Source organism: Seriola lalandi, unplaced genomic scaffold (assembly GCF_002814215.2).
Source record: "Seriola lalandi dorsalis isolate HSWRI2012SDOR001 ecotype SW California unplaced genomic scaffold, Sedor1 jcf7180002054883, whole genome shotgun sequence".
NCBI classification, from domain to species: Eukaryota; Metazoa; Chordata; class Actinopteri; order Carangiformes; family Carangidae; genus Seriola; species Seriola lalandi.
The window spans coordinates 4,667,601-4,684,756 of NW_019525658.1; the positions used below are offsets into that span (position 1 = coordinate 4,667,601).

The 17,156-nt window shown below is 44.8% G+C and overlaps 1 protein-coding gene across 3 annotated transcripts in view; it reads right to left on the minus strand.

Moving 5' to 3' along the window:
* Nucleotides 1–845: 845 nt before the first annotated feature.
* The window catches only part of mtmr3 (myotubularin related protein 3), a 26,585-nt gene continuing 10,274 nt past the window's right edge, over nucleotides 846–17,156 (minus strand). Inside the window, exons 9-21 of one of the 3 annotated variants that reach the window (XM_023397673.2) lie at nucleotides 16,839–16,952; nucleotides 15,828–16,018; nucleotides 15,388–15,519; nucleotides 15,109–15,220; nucleotides 13,743–13,938; nucleotides 13,354–13,539; nucleotides 12,907–13,077; nucleotides 12,219–12,364; nucleotides 10,224–11,754; nucleotides 10,001–10,111; nucleotides 9,764–9,852; nucleotides 8,701–8,727; nucleotides 846–6,051 (exon numbers count right to left, since the gene is read on the minus strand). In XM_023397673.2, the coding sequence (XP_023253441.1) occupies nucleotides 5,880–6,051; nucleotides 8,701–8,727; nucleotides 9,764–9,852; nucleotides 10,001–10,111; nucleotides 10,224–11,754; nucleotides 12,219–12,364; nucleotides 12,907–13,077; nucleotides 13,354–13,539; nucleotides 13,743–13,938; nucleotides 15,109–15,220; nucleotides 15,388–15,519; nucleotides 15,828–16,018; nucleotides 16,839–16,952 (3,178 nt within the window). In that variant the 3' untranslated portion in view covers nucleotides 846–5,879. The remainder of the gene's footprint in view (nucleotides 6,052–8,700; nucleotides 8,728–9,763; nucleotides 9,853–10,000; nucleotides 10,112–10,223; nucleotides 11,755–12,218; nucleotides 12,365–12,906; nucleotides 13,078–13,353; nucleotides 13,540–13,742; nucleotides 13,939–15,108; nucleotides 15,221–15,387; nucleotides 15,520–15,827; nucleotides 16,019–16,838; nucleotides 16,953–17,156) is intronic. The other 2 variants (XM_087171650.1, XM_023397675.2) reach the window with 2 other exon arrangements.

Consider the following 17,156-nt stretch of genomic DNA (forward strand, 5'->3'; position numbering starts at 1 on the left):
GAGTCTGAAATATCACATTAGGTTTCTTCTCTGTTGAGAGAATCAAACTGACATTTAATATTCACATAAATCATGGAGAGAAGCTCTGAGGAAGCAACACTTTGCACATGAGATTGGATTTGAACAGGAGTTAAAAACTCATCCTTGTTACATGACCAGTCTTCTTTCTTTGGATCAAATGTATGGTCCTCTTGACTAAATAGCCTTTGATATATAATTGCATATGATTGCTTTATTGACAGTCGTCGTCCGGCCATACTTTGTAAAACAATTATTAAGCAATGTTTTGCTCCAAGTGTTCCTTGTGTTGTTTTTAGCAAACCTAAGATGAAGAAACACGCAGCTCTGCCTCTGAAGCCGGACGTCGTGCAGTCAGGCCGGCTGACGCCACCTCAGCTTGCTCCTACTCCGCCGCTGCTGCTGCTGTTGATTATGGTACAGATGTCCTGTTTCTGTGCAGTGATATGAAGTCTAGTAATCGTCAGGGGTCGTCACTTTCTAGTATCGTTTCTTTAGAGCCAGTAAGACCACCTCCATTCGTCACATCAGTGAGCATGACTAACTTAGAGCAGCACTTGTCGCTTTTCGATCTTGATTCTTTCTCTTAGTTGTTCTTTTCTGTCATGTATCCACTCGAATTTGCATTCAATAAGTAGACATCGATGTTAGACAGTATTGACGGTATGATTTTTAGAGATGTATATCAGTACATGCATTAAACATGATTGAAGTGTTTGAGTGTTGACTGTCTTCTTCTTTGTGTGTGTGTTCAGTTGCAGATATTCCAACCGTGTCAGCTTGTATCAGTGAGAGCAGGTATCAGGTGCTGCTAGCAGACAACACAGTAGGTTTATCTAGTTTATTTCTCCTTTAATTCTACAACAATGTAATGCTCTTTAAAGTAAATCCAACAAAACAAAATATTCAGACTGAACAAGGAGCACTTGTTGTTACAGGAAATCGCTATGTACAGCTACACACTCCTCTGACAGACATGAGAAGGTTCAAAGTGCTTATCAAACAGACGGGGGGGGGGGGAAGGAGGAAAATGAAACAAAAGCACGAGTGATCCCTTTGAGAGAGACCCGTAATAAAACTGCTTGGCACCAGTCTCCACCAAAAGAGAGAGACACACACACACACACACACATACACACAGTCACACCAGAGCTCGATGCATTCACGTGTTCACACTCACGTCAAGTGATTACTGGGCCGTTGCAGTGACACCTCTGATAGAGCACGTCAGCGCAGGTGAAGAGAGATACAACATAAGCAGACCAAGAGAAAGAAAAAACAAAACAAAAACAGCAAGGGATCATCCTGGCAACGCGTGTTCTGATGACCAGTTACCAACCATCATGCTCATGACAACACAGAAAAGCACAGCACACTTTCCATTCCAGCTTTTTTTTTGATGCACTCTGTGGCAGTGTCTAATTAATTAATTAATTATGTCATGTGCAAAAAAAAAAAAAGAACTTTTTTTTTAACAATTCACATTCATGGATTGTTGAACAAGACAAGCTTGGTGTCCCACATGCCTGTGATGGTGGTGAAATTACAGAGTGAGTATTGTGCTGCCGGCCTGCAGGGAGCGTGAAGGAGCCTCGGCCTCACGCTGGGCTGATGATTAGAAATCACACGTCTCATCCGGCCATCTTTTCTCTGATTAAGTCAACGTTTGATAGTCTGTGTTTAAGAGATCGTGAATTATGAAGCATTATCAAACTCAAACTTTTCTTTCAACATTTAGGACACAGACAGTCAGAGAGGAGTGTGAAGCCTTGGAGTAAATCAGCTGTTAATAGGATCTTAGATTAGAGGCCAGGTTTACATCACCATTATATACTGAACAGTCTACAATGTCAAGTCACTATTCTGGTTTATCTGCAGAAGACGAGAGAAAAGTTGAACTTGCTGCAGTAGCACCATCTTAAATAAGTTCAAAATTAAATGAATGTTTGGTCGCTCGATGCCTCGCTTGCTTGTTTTGTAAATATGTTATTTTCAGAAATCACAGCTTCGCATCTACGAGGGGAAAACAATTCCTCTTTTTTCTGTTCTCTTTCAAAGACTAAAGGTTGAGCTGTTGAATTAAACACATTCACCACTTCCACAGGAGCACAGTGAGAAAAACACTTCAAGCCTGTTGTTGCTCTGACCACCCACTGCACACTTCCATCATGTTACCACCACATTGAAATCCAAACAGAGATGTCAGGGACACATATAGCGCCGGTGTGGTTAAATAGTTTAGCTGATGATCACAGTTATATTAATGCATTTCATCTGACAGTCAAAACTTTGTTATCGTGTGACTTTCTGGCCGACTGCTAAAGAAGCAGTCAGGCTCCTCTGCCGACAGGACAAACTGGACGATGAGGCATAAAAAGATTGGCAGTCTCAACAAGATCATCATCATTAAAATGACAGTCTGTGGTGGTGTGCTGTACCTTTAACGCTCCAGCTGACTAACGGGAAAAACAAAACAAAACACAGAATTTCAATAATAACAACAAAAGGCCCTTCTTGATGACATAAATCTGGAAAATACGAGTCACTCAGCGATTACAAGCTCAGTGTGAATGTGTGTCTGTGTGTGTGCGTGTGTGTGTGTGTGTGTGCATGAACGAGTGTGTGTACAAAGTAGAGGTAGTGTTTGTTTGTTTGTTGTTTGTTTGATGAGTTAGAATGAACTAATTCTGTTGTTGTGTGTGAGAGTCAGGGGCTTTTATTTTGGGTTCAGGCTGCTTGTTTTGGACCACGGTTCTCTCAGTGCATAGACGTCTCATTGACTAAAGACACACTCGTTATTTTATTTTGACATGTGATTGTCAGAGGTCACATGATGCTCGATGACACCTCTGACTTCACACCCCATCCCCCTCCCCCTCCCCCCTGCATACATTGCTTCTAAGTGGATTGGGAAATCATTTCATCCACATTTCACGCTGTGATTGGCTGATAGAAAACAGAAATGACGAGGGTCATCGTAGCCACAGATCAGAACCATCTTCCAGTCCTCGTCTCATAAACACTGATTATCCTGTGGCAATTTGAATTGTCTGGATCTTAAAACAGCAATTCAACAACAAAACCTTAATAAATAAAATCAAGTAATGATCGCATTTAAAAGGGAAAACCACTGCAGCATCAAAACAGGACACCCTGCTTCTCTATTTAAAAAAACACACCTGTCATCTTCAACAGGCTGCAAAATATAGGTATTTTTATGCAATTGACAACATAAGAAAAAAAAGAAATAAAAAAAAAAACTTTTTGGTGACTAATTAAGTGAGCCACTATTCAAGGATTCTATACATTTTTCTTAAATGCTATATAGGTATCTGAATATATTATTTTATTCATTTATTTTACAAAAAAATGTGTATGTGTGCGTGTGTGTTAGCGTGTGTGCAAGGTCATTGAGTGTGTGTGTTAGGCAGGGAGGGCGTCTCAGTGAAGCTTCTCACAGACTGTGGAGTTACAGACTTTTAGGAAAACGCCAAGAGCCCTTTCTACTGCTGCTGCTCTCCTCCACGTTTCAACCAATCAGAGCAGAAATCACAAGTGAGGTCACGGTTCACCGCTGCCTCCAAAATAATAATATTAATAATTAAAAAAAGAAAACAATTCGTCTTAGGAATTTGAACATGGAAATTTAAATGTGTCAAATTCACACCTTCACTTCTGATTTCCACCACACGATTGAGAGGTGAGGAGAAGTCCAGCTCCCAGTGCCTGCTGGGTAAAAAGAATGAAAAGGGGGGCTGTTGTGAGTGAAGGGCATGAAGGTATGGCTAACAGGAGAGATGACACAGTCAGTCAGTCTGTGTCGAGCACAAACAACCTGCAGCTTGTCTGCTGTCTGACACAAACCGACAACGCCACAACACATCAGTTTACGCTCCCAGCGGACGAGTAATAACAGTCAGTCAGGGTGGAAGAGCTGAGCGGCCGTCAGCTGTTAAAGGGTCAGATGTTCTAAAGCCTTTTCTACAGATCAATAACACGTCCTGTTGTAAGACTCACATGGCTGAATAGTAACAATCATAATCATTTACTCTCCTCACTGTGGTTGAGATCAGTATTCAAAAAAAGAAAGAAAAACTATTTGAATATCCTAACAGCATTTTTGTTAATGATCACAACCCTCGTCCTTCCTCGTCTGCACTGTGGGCTGAATCTCAACACTGAAAAACACAAACTCCAAACAGCAAAATTCTTTTTTTCTGTTTTGTATTTACATGTCAAGCTGTATATCCTGTATATACACACGTCTGAGCAATCCTGTGTGAAGAGCTGATAAAAACTCACCAAAGCAAAAGCAAGCAAATATGTTGAGATTCAGCCCACAGTGCGTTAAAGGGTCAGTTCACCCAATACATTAAATTACCTCGAATGAAGGGGAATAAATGACGCCGTTTTTAACCCTTTATGGGAAAACACCAATTTCACACCTGAAGGTCAGTTTACTCATCACGAGGAGTACTACTACTATATAATTTTCGGCTTTTGTCAAGTCTGAACAAATTACCCTGATGATGTCACAGTGATGTCATTAGAGTTACCGCTCCTCAGATGTTGAAACCACTAACACAAACCAGAACGCCAGTGTTTAGTTTGAAAGATGTGGGTGGTTACCTGGCAGACGGCATATTATTATTATGATGATTATTATTAAAACACTTTGGAATTGCATTATGGGAAATGTAGGATTCAGCATGTTGGAGGTCAGGACATGTCGGCCTGTCTTTTAAAAATCTCAAACTGAAGAGTAATATTAGATCACTGGGGTACCACTGTAAACGCACGTTAAGTGCTGTGAGCCCCACAAACAATAATTTGTTATATAATAATTGAATGATAAACTTTCACAAAATTATCCAATAATCTTTTTTTTTTTTTTAAATGACAAACTGTCTTATTCCAGCTTGTCAGATGTAAAAAGAAATGCTGCTATTTTGTGTCATATGTTATTAAACTAAACTTAGAATTTTGGACATTTGATTAGACAAACAACAAACAATTTAAATATGTAATATTGGGCTCTGAGACAACTTAATGGATACATTTCACTATTTTCTGACATTTTACAGAAAAAGTGAAGCATTGACTTTTTGAAAAAATGATTTGCTGGTTAATCGATAAAGAAAATAATATTTTCAGGCCTAATTCATTTCACCTCCACAAATATACTGTAGATACAGGTTAGATTCAAGAGGGGAGTGAGGAAATGTGTTTTTGGTAGTTTGGGTGAACTGACCCTTTAAGCTTCTCCCTAAACAACATTTGTGAACATCACTATCCAGACATTTCTGATGCTGAGGGACTATCTCGCGGCTGCCCGGAGATCTTCCACATCACCTCTGACCTCACAGCCTCTAGAGAGAAGAAGAAGTCCACGATGGTGTAGAAGTCTGATGAGAAGCGTGGATGAGCAGGGGAAGCAGATTCAATGGACCAAGCCACTGAATCTACTTCAGCGACACAGTGAGACGACCTTCTCTGCCTGCCTGGTCCAAGGCACCAGGATGTCCATCCTCACTCCTCTGGCTTCGGAGTGCAGTCCCATCACTGCCACAGACCCTCTGTGTGGTGAATGTGCAATTTCTTCTCACACACACACACACTCTCGCACACCACCAACCCCTGTGCACACCCACTGTTCAGAGCGCTCGGCATCTTGCAAACACGTCATTCAGCTCCGCCACCACGCCATCCTCTGTATATACACATTAAATTCCATATCTGCCACACACACACAAAGTACATGGGACATTCTGTGTAGCTCCTGTGCTCTTCTTCAGCAGTGGGCCTGTGTCAGCGGCTGGCAGCTCAGCCCGACTCGCTCTCCTGTCCCGGTCCTCTGAGCCTCAGTTGGAGCTGGCTGTGATGGGTTTCTCTAGCTCCAGGTCAAGGGGGACCGAGGTGAGCCGGAGGCTGCTGTAGCAGGTCTTACAGACGCGGCTGGGCTCAAACAGCTGCTGGCTTGGCACTGGGATCTTCTGGTCACAGCAGCTGGCGCAGAACACATTACCGCAGTTCCTGCAGGGGGACACAGAGCGGTCACTGCTGGACTCCCAGACAGAGCCTCTTTACACCCACAGTTACCATGCGCCTCCTTTTTAGATCAGGTTTACATGAGACTCACCCCCATCATATTCAAACCAAGGCCTGTTCTTCACATGTGGAAAACCGAGTTATCTTGATTTGGTTGTTGATGGTTTGACACAAGTCTGGATCTGAGAGTTCTTCAAAGTGAGATTAAAGTTTGTCTTTAAGACTTTACAATTAAATTTAATTGATTTTAGATGAGAACATGTCAATTCTGCTTTTGGTGTAAATATCATAGCAACACCTCAACATGATAAAATGGGTTATAAAATTACAAAAAAAGGTTTACTTAAAATAAGAACCGATCCAAATATAGTCAAGGATACAGAGACCAGAGGAACAATATCCAACTATAAGTGTCTGACTGTTATTAGATTTATGGAACAATATATCAGAAAGTTAATTATGACATTCTGATGGAAACTTGTCATTTAAACACTAAAATAAACATTCTAATTAAATGCTGCATCACACGTAAAAACGTGTAAACAGCTGATACTGAGAACTGATCTGAGCCACTGCTCTGGTTTTCCCAAACACGAGATATGTTGCCCCACTGCATGAAATCATAATAATCTGAATTATGAAGAATTTTCATGTAAATAACATGAGGCCAGAGACTAAAAACAGAGTTGGTGGCCCACTGTGACTCAATGTAACTGATAGCAGAAATAATTAATTCAATGACTGTGACAAAGACACTATTAAATGAGGATTGGTCACGTCATCGCTGGTGTGTGATCTGCTTAATATGATCAGAATCAGTGCTGATACCAGTGCAGCCTATCAGAGTGGAGTGTGTAATTAAGTAATACTGATTACTGGGCTCATACAGTTTCATCAACAGTCAATGTATTTAGAATATCTTTTTTCGAGGGGGGGGGGGCCTTGGCTTTAAGCAACTTCTCTGCAGCTACATTAGAAATGTTCTTGTCTGTAGCAAAATCATACGATCAGCACTAATCATGCTAGCTTTGCTTCAAAATAAGAGCTCACAGTTATTGTACATAATTTCATAAAAAGATTAAGAAAACAAATCTCTGTGTTTGAAGAACCAAGTGAGCAGGATGAGAATTAAAGGACTGTGTTAGTCTGGATTAGTGAGCTCACATCTGAAGAACAGGACCCTGATATGAAAATGTGTCTGCTGTGAGCAAACAAACTTACAGAAGTTGTTTCTTTCACCTTGTGTTTGCTGTGTCTGATTACAATCTGATCACCGGGGACACATGATACAAGAGGAGTAAAGCAGGTCTGAAACTCAAAGTGCTGAGTGCTTCATCCTGAGCTTTGCACTGGAGGTCTTCACGGTTCCACAATGTCAGCTCTGATCACGTGGTACGTTACGGAGGGAGAAAACAGTGTTTTGAGGCGAGAGGGAAGACGAGAACTGTGAACTTCACAGTTCACCAGAGCGTTGTTCTAACGAGGGAACCGGAACTGGAATTTGATATTGACTACATGAGAACAGTCTTTTGTCTTATTGTTGGTGCAGGAGGTTGATATTATGACATTGAATTATTTATATAAATTCTTCTTTGAACATGAACATGTTTTCCACCACTGCTTGTTAAATGATGAAATTGCATCACGCTGCTGTCGGTGTTTGTCTTCTCTTTCTGTTCGGGTCTCCCTCTGATCTCGTCTCTCTTTTATAAATATTCATTCATGCACATCAGGTTCGGCTGGGTTTTCCACGCTCCATTTCAGAGCAGGTCCAGAATGTTGGACCCGTGAAGACCTCCACTTTGCACACCGCTCCTGCTCACAGTTCCACTTTGCTGTGATGTTTCACTACATGCCGGGTTAGCAGAGGTGCTCATCTACTCAGCAGTGATAACTTGATTATTCAGCCCATTAAAAACACAGGTTACCATCACTGGACAGGAAGGCAGGTCACACTGGAGGCTTCAGATACCCATGCTCAGATTCAGATGTAAGGCCATGCTCACACACTTACACACACAGTGGTCCCTTCTGCCTGCCTGTACTCACCCTGAGCAGAAAAAAAACCTCATCTAATTTTGTCTGCAGCCACTTACACCACCAGGTGGACTGCATGGCCTTCAGGACCATGCTGTGCTGCTGGGAGGTGAGATGCAGGGGGCTGGTTTGGGGCAGCATGCTGCCAGGTTGTGTGTTGAGGGTGGTGGGAGGGAGGGGTGCTGATGTGGTGCTATGGCAGGAGGAGGGTTGAGGTTGAGGAAGTCTTTTTTTTTTTTTTTAGATTTAAACTTTTCAGGAAAAATAAGAATCAGCCCTCGACCGAACACAGCTGAACCACTGACAGCAGCGTGCTCACGGTCACAGCCAATTAAAAATCACTGAATGAAAACACACTGGCGCTGCAGGACGCACACTCAAGTCAATACATCGCAGTAATGAAGAGAGATTTCCCTGAGAATTTGCTGACAACTAAAACACAATGGGGGGGAAACCAGATGCAGCAAGTGAGGAGAGACAGGGAGGGAGGGTGGGGGTGGGGTGTGTGTGTAAGGATTAGAACGAGGAAGGTGCAGCAATGTCCGGTAAAAAGGGTGGAGGGTGGGGTGGTGGGGGGACAGGGAAGCCGGATCTCACCAGACCTCCTGGACAGGCTCCCTGCCACTGTAGAGGAGGAGAGGGGCAGACAATGGATAAGAACTGTCTGAACAGTGGAGAAAACTTAAAACACACTAAAACACACTTCCTGCTGAAGATGTGTGTCAGCTTCACAAAGTTTAACAAAAACAAAAAAACGTAGAAAATCTAAGATCGCCACAGTTGTGGGCTGTAGTGCTTTACTGCTGAAACTGTCTTGTAGGACAGAAGCTTCGACAAACAAACACTAAAGTAGATAGACCAATCCAACAACCTGTCACCATGACAGGCTTTAAATTAAAGGAGTATCTCAGAAAACTGAAGTTACACACTGCAGATGTTGACTTTGAAAGCTCTGGGTGTTTACCAGGCAGGGACGGTTTAAAAAAGAGATGCTATCAAGCTGCATTATGGGAAAGGTTGGAACTGGTGTTTCTCTATGAGGGCCTCAAAGTCAGGGGTATCTGAGCCTCTGCTGCAGTGATAGGGATCATTTTTTAAAGTTTGTCTCTCACATGTCCCACAACTTTGTGCAAATGCTATTCTAAATCAAAGGAGTGCTCCTCTAATGACAGAACAGCCAGGCCCTGTTCACACTTAACACTAAAAAGTGTCTTTGTGACCTGATCATAGTGCAAAAACATTAAAGAGATTAGATTGTAGTAACCATGTTTGCTTGAGGTCAGAGAAGTTTGTATTCACATCTGTAGAACAGAGCAGGCTGGACAAAAACTCAATGCTAGTAAGAAACATACCAGCATATGTGTATCAATAATAATGAGCAACTCCCTGCTGGAAACCTAAATTAGTCAACGGCCTGACTTTCATTAAAACCCATCATAAAAAGTTACTTGAGAAGAATTCAAGAGTCATTCTGATTCTGGTGTGAACTGAAATCTGCTGCTGCTGAATCTAGACGAGGTCTGGATGTATCTGAATACAAGGAACCAGTTCTGAACATGAGAGGAGCGAGTTTGAACTCTGCAGGACAGAGAGCAGTGGCTGCTGACAGTGAGTGACTGAAGGTTTGAGCTTCTGCAGCTTGACAGTCCTCAGTCTTTACCTGCAGTGATGCTTCCTGGTGGCGAGCCAGAACCTGCTCTCACAGCCGTAACACTGGGCTGCCAAATGGTCAGGGTACCAGCGAGTGACCTGTAATGTACAGAGCAATGTCAGCTCACAGCTGACAAGAGATCTGAGCTCCATAAATCCAAGCTCTCTGAACAAACACAACTATCTCTTTGAGATCTTTGCTCCTTCCCTCCCTAATAAATATCCTGAGGTCAGTCCAGCTGCTCACCTCAGTGTCCTGCTTGTCCACCTGCTCCCAGCTGGCCTCCGAGAAGAGCTCTGTGCTGCAGCGCGACAAACAGTTTGGGTCCAGGTTGTACTCCGAGTCTGTCATTGAGGTCTGCGTGGGGGGAGACAGAGAATCGGCAGATTTGAAGGAACCTATCTGGCTGCAGTTACAACTCAAACTTAATGTCCAGGTGGTAAACCTGGTCAACGTGTCAGTGTCTTACCACTTCGTCTCCCATGTCTCCGTTGATCCTGTGAGAGCTGATGTGCTGCTGATTCTCCAGGCGACTCCACAGCTCCTGCACCTGCTTCTTCAGAGTCTCCACTTCCATCTGGTGCCCCGCCTCGATCTGCCTTAGCCTCTGCTGGATGGCGTCAGTATGCAGCGTCAGTCCGTCATCGTCAAGGTGACTGCGTGACGGCTGCTCTGGGCTAATGGCGGCCCGGCCCAGCAGGGCGTGGCACCAGCGGTGCTGGGAGCAACTGCCCCGCGGATGGAGGATCAGGGAGTTACAGCTAGCTAGGGACATTTGTCGACTCAGAGGGGCCCGCTCCCCATTCCCTTTGGTCCAGTGAGGACCCCCGCAGGGCTCCCCGTCAGAGCTGTCGCCGTTACAAATCCCATCCCTGTTGAGGTCAGCACTCACAGACTGAAAGGCACTGACAGGGGCTCGCTTGGTGCCCCCATTTAAAGTTCTGATAAGGCCGTGCTCGCCTGCCTCCAGCCCCTTCTCTTTCCTGGAGCAGGGCGGCTGTTTCCTGCCGTCACTGCAGGGTGCACGGCTCAGACTAACAGGCGGCTGTGCTGGGAGCTCCAACCTGCCACAGGCCTCTTCAGTTAAAGTCTCTGTTGAGCTTTCCATCAGGGAGGCCCTCTTATCCACCTGCTCCACTGGCTCAGAGACACCACTGTCAGATACCGAGTCAGGGCAGGTCTCTTCCTCCACATCTGGCTCTTCAGGAGACCTGTCCACAAAGCCATTAGTTATAGTTCTATGGGCTGCAGGCTGCTCTGGCTCACCTGAGCCGGAGTCACTGGGTCCATGCACAACCTCCTCTACAGAAGAGTTTTCAACATCCTGTTTCACCAGATCCTCTGGTGCCTGAGTCACCTCAGCTGCCTGTTCATCCAGCTCTTCTGCCTTCTGTGTGGGCAGAGGTGGAGACTCATCCTCCTCCTCTGTCTCCATTACACCATTTTCTGGAAGGTGACCATTTGCAAATGCTTCTCTCTGCATCTCAGTCCCGTTGACATTTGCACGCTCGTCCTCGTCCTCATCTTTTGCTTTTTTCTCCTCCTCTGTGTCAACAGTGTCAACAACATGAGTGACAGCAGCACCTCCCTCTCTCTGATCGGCCGCCTCCTCCTTTGTGGCTTCCTGTAGAATGTTCTCCATTTGGCCCTCAGCCACGCCCACTGCCACAGAGAGCTCCGCCTCCTCTGCGTCCTCTCCTGCTGCTGCTGGGCTCACAGTGTCTCCCTGTCCGAGCTCAGCGTGTGAGCTGCGCGGCTGCGGGCTGTCGTCCAGCTCAGAGTCCACTCCGTCTGGGCAGGGCCCCACTCCGTTTGGCCGAACCTCCTGATCCTGATTCCCCCCTCCCTCTGGCCCCACTGCCATGTTGAGCTCCAGAGAGCGCCGGTGGTCCTGCCACTTCTCATTGAGGCTCGGGTCACTGGAGCGGCGGTTAGGAGCCAGGGAGCTTCCCAGCTCACATGCACTGGGTAGGTTGTCAAAGGAGCGAGTCTTCGTGCATCTGAAGGAAATGAGATAAGAATTATGCACAGAAACAGCATTTCATCATATAACAAAGTGTTTGACACTCTATGAGCCAATCTGAAACTGCAACATAATCATTAGAAAATGTATGGCTAACAAAGCAATCACATTCACCTCACCAAAACAAGAAAACACAGCACAAACATAATGAGAGAGAAGCAATCAGACTTGGTCTCTTTAACTCAGAGCTGGCTGTCAAAGTATGTCAACATCACAATGAAACAACTTCCTGTTGCTCTTCCATCATGGTGTTACTGTCATGAGACACGAGATAAGCAGAGCATAAAACAGCATCTGTGACTGCGAGGGCTCGAGCAGAGCAAAGTATCAAAGCAGACGAGTTGAAAAGCCGAGCCTCTCCAGCTGTGGGAGTCCTCGCCCTGTGTTTCTTACATGAAGGAGGAAGAGAGGGGGGGCTTGGTGCCAGCGCGCCAGGCTCACCTGCCCAGTGGTGCATCCTCCGGGTTGGCACCGGGCACAGGGTAAGGGGCGCAGGAGTCATCGGAAGGGGTGGTGGGGGAGGAGCTGGGCAGGTAGACCGCCGTCCACAACATCAGGTTGCGCACATGACACACTGGATGGAGAACCTGCAACAACAGCTGCACATTTAACTCAGGACGTCATCAGGAGACAAATAATAGCAAAATGCTCTGGAGAAAAATCTTTAAAGGTTGAACACAGGAAGAAAAATGAAACAAAGGAACCGGCTAAGTGAATATTTGAATAATCAGAATTGATAAGAATATGTGAATGCTATTCTGGGAGTATGATTTCCACTCATGGTAAATCAAGAAGTTATGGCCATGACACCCACACAGAGAAATGCAAACACGAAACCACAAAATGCAATTCTAAGAAGGGTGGTAAAAACTCCTAAATCAAGTTTAAGACCACAACAATTAACAATAAATCTAAGAAGACATTATGAAATACAAAGCTCTGGGTTTCATCTAATTCATCTGAAGACTTCACTGTCTGGACCTGAAGAATTTGGAAACCCAGGCCTAAGCAGGCTAGACTTTGTTTTTAATTAATTCCACTGACACATTTTCTTCTTTGTCTTGCTTCAATCCGCTTTGTTGTTTGTAGAAAACTTTTTTTTAACATGCTTCAGAAACAGCGGACGTACGGTCTCGGAGTGTGAGGAGTACAGCATGTTCCTCAGTGTGCGGTTGGCCGGTCTCAGCAGCGACCACACTGAGCATGTCCTCTCCTGAACGTGCCGGTCCTCCCTCTCCTTGCCGCTGTTACACAGGAAGGTGCCGAACAGACAGGAGTAGGTGTGCTGCACCAGTTTCACCTGCAGACACACACAAGCTGACATGTACAGGCTTGTACAAACACCTTAGATATGATAATGAGAGCAGAGATGACGAGAGTTCAACACATGACTCATCAACACACCCAGACTGTAAATGCATATCAGTGTCTCACAATCGGAAACTGAATGTGAACACACTTGAATCAGAGGCATGCCATTTCCTTCCACGTAGATGAAAACATTCTGCAGTGTCTAATCTCATGATCTAAGAAGACATTACAGTTGTAGTGTTTGATTTCTGCCACTGGTACGCACCAGAAAGGCCTCATTAAACTCAAAGGAGCAGGGAAACTGCCTCTGCAGCTGGTGAACACAGTCCAGCCACTGCAGGAAGACAGGGCAGCGCTCGTTCAGATCATCAGAGTTTTCTCCGTGGCCGCAGCGGTCAGCAAACTTATGGCCAAAGTCCAGCCACTCCGTCTCCACCAAAACCTGGAAGCCCTGCACAAAGACGTCACAAGATCTTAGGTTCAATAAAATGTTGCTTCACAATATCAGGCCAGTCATACTCATGTGCAGTTTTTTAAAAAAGTAAAAACAAATGTCCCCTCAAAGTTAACAAATTAAATGTGATCCTGTTAAATGACCAAATGTTACAAAGGGCCGGAGGACGGAACTAAAGATCAAAGAGTCTTCATCTGTACCTCAATAGTGCGGTAGTACGGGTCCAGCAGCAGTTTGGACAACGCAACGATCTGAGGTGTGCGGTCCCAGCCGTCGGAGCAGTGCACCAGGACGGGCCTGTGGTCTCGATCCACGGCGTTGACCACAAGCAGCGCCGCCTTCAGCAGCAGGGACAGGTGCTGCAGCCACTTGGTGCTCTCCAGTGCAGAGAGCCAGCTGCCGGCACACAGACAGCAACAGAGCAAAAACAGAAACATCAGACCAGGTTGCACGCCTCAGATACTAAGTGATGCCACACGTGTTTCATAAGGACAAGTACAAAGCATGATCCGATGCCACATACCACAGGATTTAAAGCCCTTTAACACCCGTCAACAACTTCTGCACAGCTTTGTATAGCTACGAGCTCAACTGTGACGTCAATGTTGTTCTGTGTCTATCTACTTTTTTAATATTCTTCATTGGGGAATTTAGCAGCTTGAGAGATAGAGAGAGCTTTTTCTTAATTTTGGTGGAGATTCTAAGAAAAGAGCTAAACGTAGAGCAAATATAAGACCTGCATTTGTCAGGTGCCCAAAATCACAGCTGATGATTCCAGCCTAAATGGCCTGGTTGGATAAAAGTCACTGAATATTTCAACACATTACATGGATGACCAGAGAGCGACGTGACCTACTTCAATTATGAGTAAATGTTTGACTTCTCTTATCTTATCTAGGATAATATTCTGAGCTCTATTGGTGTGTTTGTCTTGACTATAAACATGAAGAGTCTGTGACAGAATGATTGGAGGCTTGTGACAGTTTATACTCATTTTATATGTTTATAACACGTCAAGCTCAGCAGCTGGTCTTGCTCAGTACAGTGGCACTGTGGTGAAATGTTTGACAATTAGCAGAGAGAAATCGGCATAGCCCGCTGTGTTTTGCATAAACATCAGAAAGTTCGTGCACAAGGCCCTTCAAAGCTGACGAATATGACAGCACATAGACATGAACTGTGTGACCCTATTACAGCCTGGATGCATTGTTGGGAGGACTTCTTTCTGAGCCTGTTTTTGTTTTCTGATCTGGTCTTCTAACCACTTTCAACAACAGGCTCTTAAGCCAGCGTGATTTAATTACACATCATTGTGGCACCGAGGCTGGGAGTGCAGATGGAAAGAGATCCTCCACTTGGGGTTTGGCCAGGCTTTCTAAATCAGGCACAGATGTATGACCAGGGCCAAAACACAGCTGTGATTACTAGTTACCTACAGTTACTACAGCAAAGCTTGAGGGCTCAGGGTTTAATAGTTTTAGCCTGCAGAGCTGTGAGCTGAGTCGTGACTAGGGGAAGCTGGAGGCACTGCTGGAGGCAGAAAAAAAAACAAAAAAAAAAACATACTTGGCTGGATCAGGCATCTGAGTGCAGAGGAAACGCAGAGACTGGAAACTCTTGCGGATGGAGTGGATGTTGGCCATGCCCATAAACACCACCTCACAGTTGGGGTAGTACTCTGGAACATGAGGAAAACAAATGAGACAAAAATGAGAAGACAAAAGCTAGTGGTTTTTGATTTTAGCGCAGAGAACAATTGCATTTGTGGTTAACCGAGATACTGAATCCACAGCACACATTGACCTAAGTCTGCCTGTAATAAGGGCCTGAGCTGAGAGGACCTACCTGGACATTCACAGCCTCCCCCCTTGGCTCTGTTCGCTACGGCAGCAGCGTAGGACCTGGCATCCAGGATAAGTAACTTATGGGGCTGGATGACCAACGTTTCCACTTCTGAGCTGTTGGACATGGAGGACTCTGACAAAGACACAAAACACAGCAAAGTTACAACCCAGTGCAATTCATGCTGCATGAAACGAGGGCTGAAGGGTTTCAAAAAAGTAAAAAAAGACAGAAATATGTAACATCAACAGAATGTGTTTGACATAAGAAGTTACTGTGATCTGTGTGTAAACCTGCTGCTTGAGACAAGCCCTGACACATCGGATTGTGCAACAGTGTCAGCTGCAGATCCACGTCTGTGTGTGGTGGTAGGTGTGTGCTCAGCTGTGAGGGAGTGTGTTTGTGTGCGATTTATACAGTATGTCAGTGAGAGAGGCTCTTACCGAAGTCAGTATCAGGCAGGTCTGAGCCGTTGGTGTAGGTACCGTTGGGGAGGTGTTTGCGGGAGCTGCTGTCCACGGCACAGGCCTTGGCGATGGACTGGACCAGGTGCTCATCATCAGCGTTCCTCCAGCCCCACCAGCTGACCTCTGGCTGACCGCAGCGGGCGATCACAGCCCCCGTGCTTTGGTGTCTGTGTGAGGGGTTAGCCAGAGCACAAATACACAGACAGTCAATCTGAGTTAAGGGTTATCTCCTAGTTAAGAGCATTTAGCATCTATCTGTTTTGCATTTCTCCTGCACAACATTATGTTTTATTTGTTGACTTTTTTGATGATTAAAAGAAAATGAACAGGGCTGCAAATAATAATTATTTCCATTATCATTTAATCTAACATTTTCTTTTCTGATCAATCAATCAAAGGTTTAGTGTATGAAATATCAAAGAATACTGAAAAATGCCCTAAAGCAACTTCACCTCTTGTAACTGCAGGTCTGTCCAACCAACAGTATTTAGTTAAACGTCATATACAAATATTCTAACTTTAGAAGCTGGAGCCTGTGAGTTTTTTCCTTTTTTGATTTAAAAAAAATATCAAAGAAATAATGTTGCTGATAAATGAAATTGTCAATCAACTAATTAATTACTGAACTAATCATTTCATATGACTCTGGTTCAGCAGGCGACCTTCTTTCCTTTTCATAACACAACCAGGTCGGGAACCACTGGCTTTATTCTTTTCAGGTGCTGTAACACACAAAGTTAAGATTTCTGGTTGGTGTAGTTTTCCAAAAACAAAAGATCAAAGGCTCTTGAGCACTGTTCATTAAACATACAATAACTACAATTCACTGAAGCCATGTTTTGCTGGCCTAAGTAAACTCAACGTGGCATTGACATAGAGCTGAAAAGAAGATGGTTTCATTCCTTCAAAAAACACAAAGGCCAATCAGCACATGAGGAAGTTAACTTTCTGGTTGAAAAGCTCAGGGAGAAACAAACATAAACCAACCTATAAACCACTGCAGGAAACCTCTTCCAGGAGCGGAAGGCTGCCACGTTTTCCAACTCCTTGTCAGTGATCCAGGCTGGCACCAGGAGCTGCTGAGGATAGCTGGGGCACAGTCTGGCAGAGCAGAAAGGGAGAGAGAGCAACGGCTAAACAAGGAGAGAGAGAGAGAGAGAGAGAGAGAGCGGGAGGGAGGGAGGGAGGGAGGCAGCACCAAGGGGCTGCAATGGCTCAACAAAAGTCTCTGTCTACAGACACCTAATCCTGGGCTGGACCCTTATCTGCCCAGGGCACAGCACCAGTGGCGTACAATAACACCCC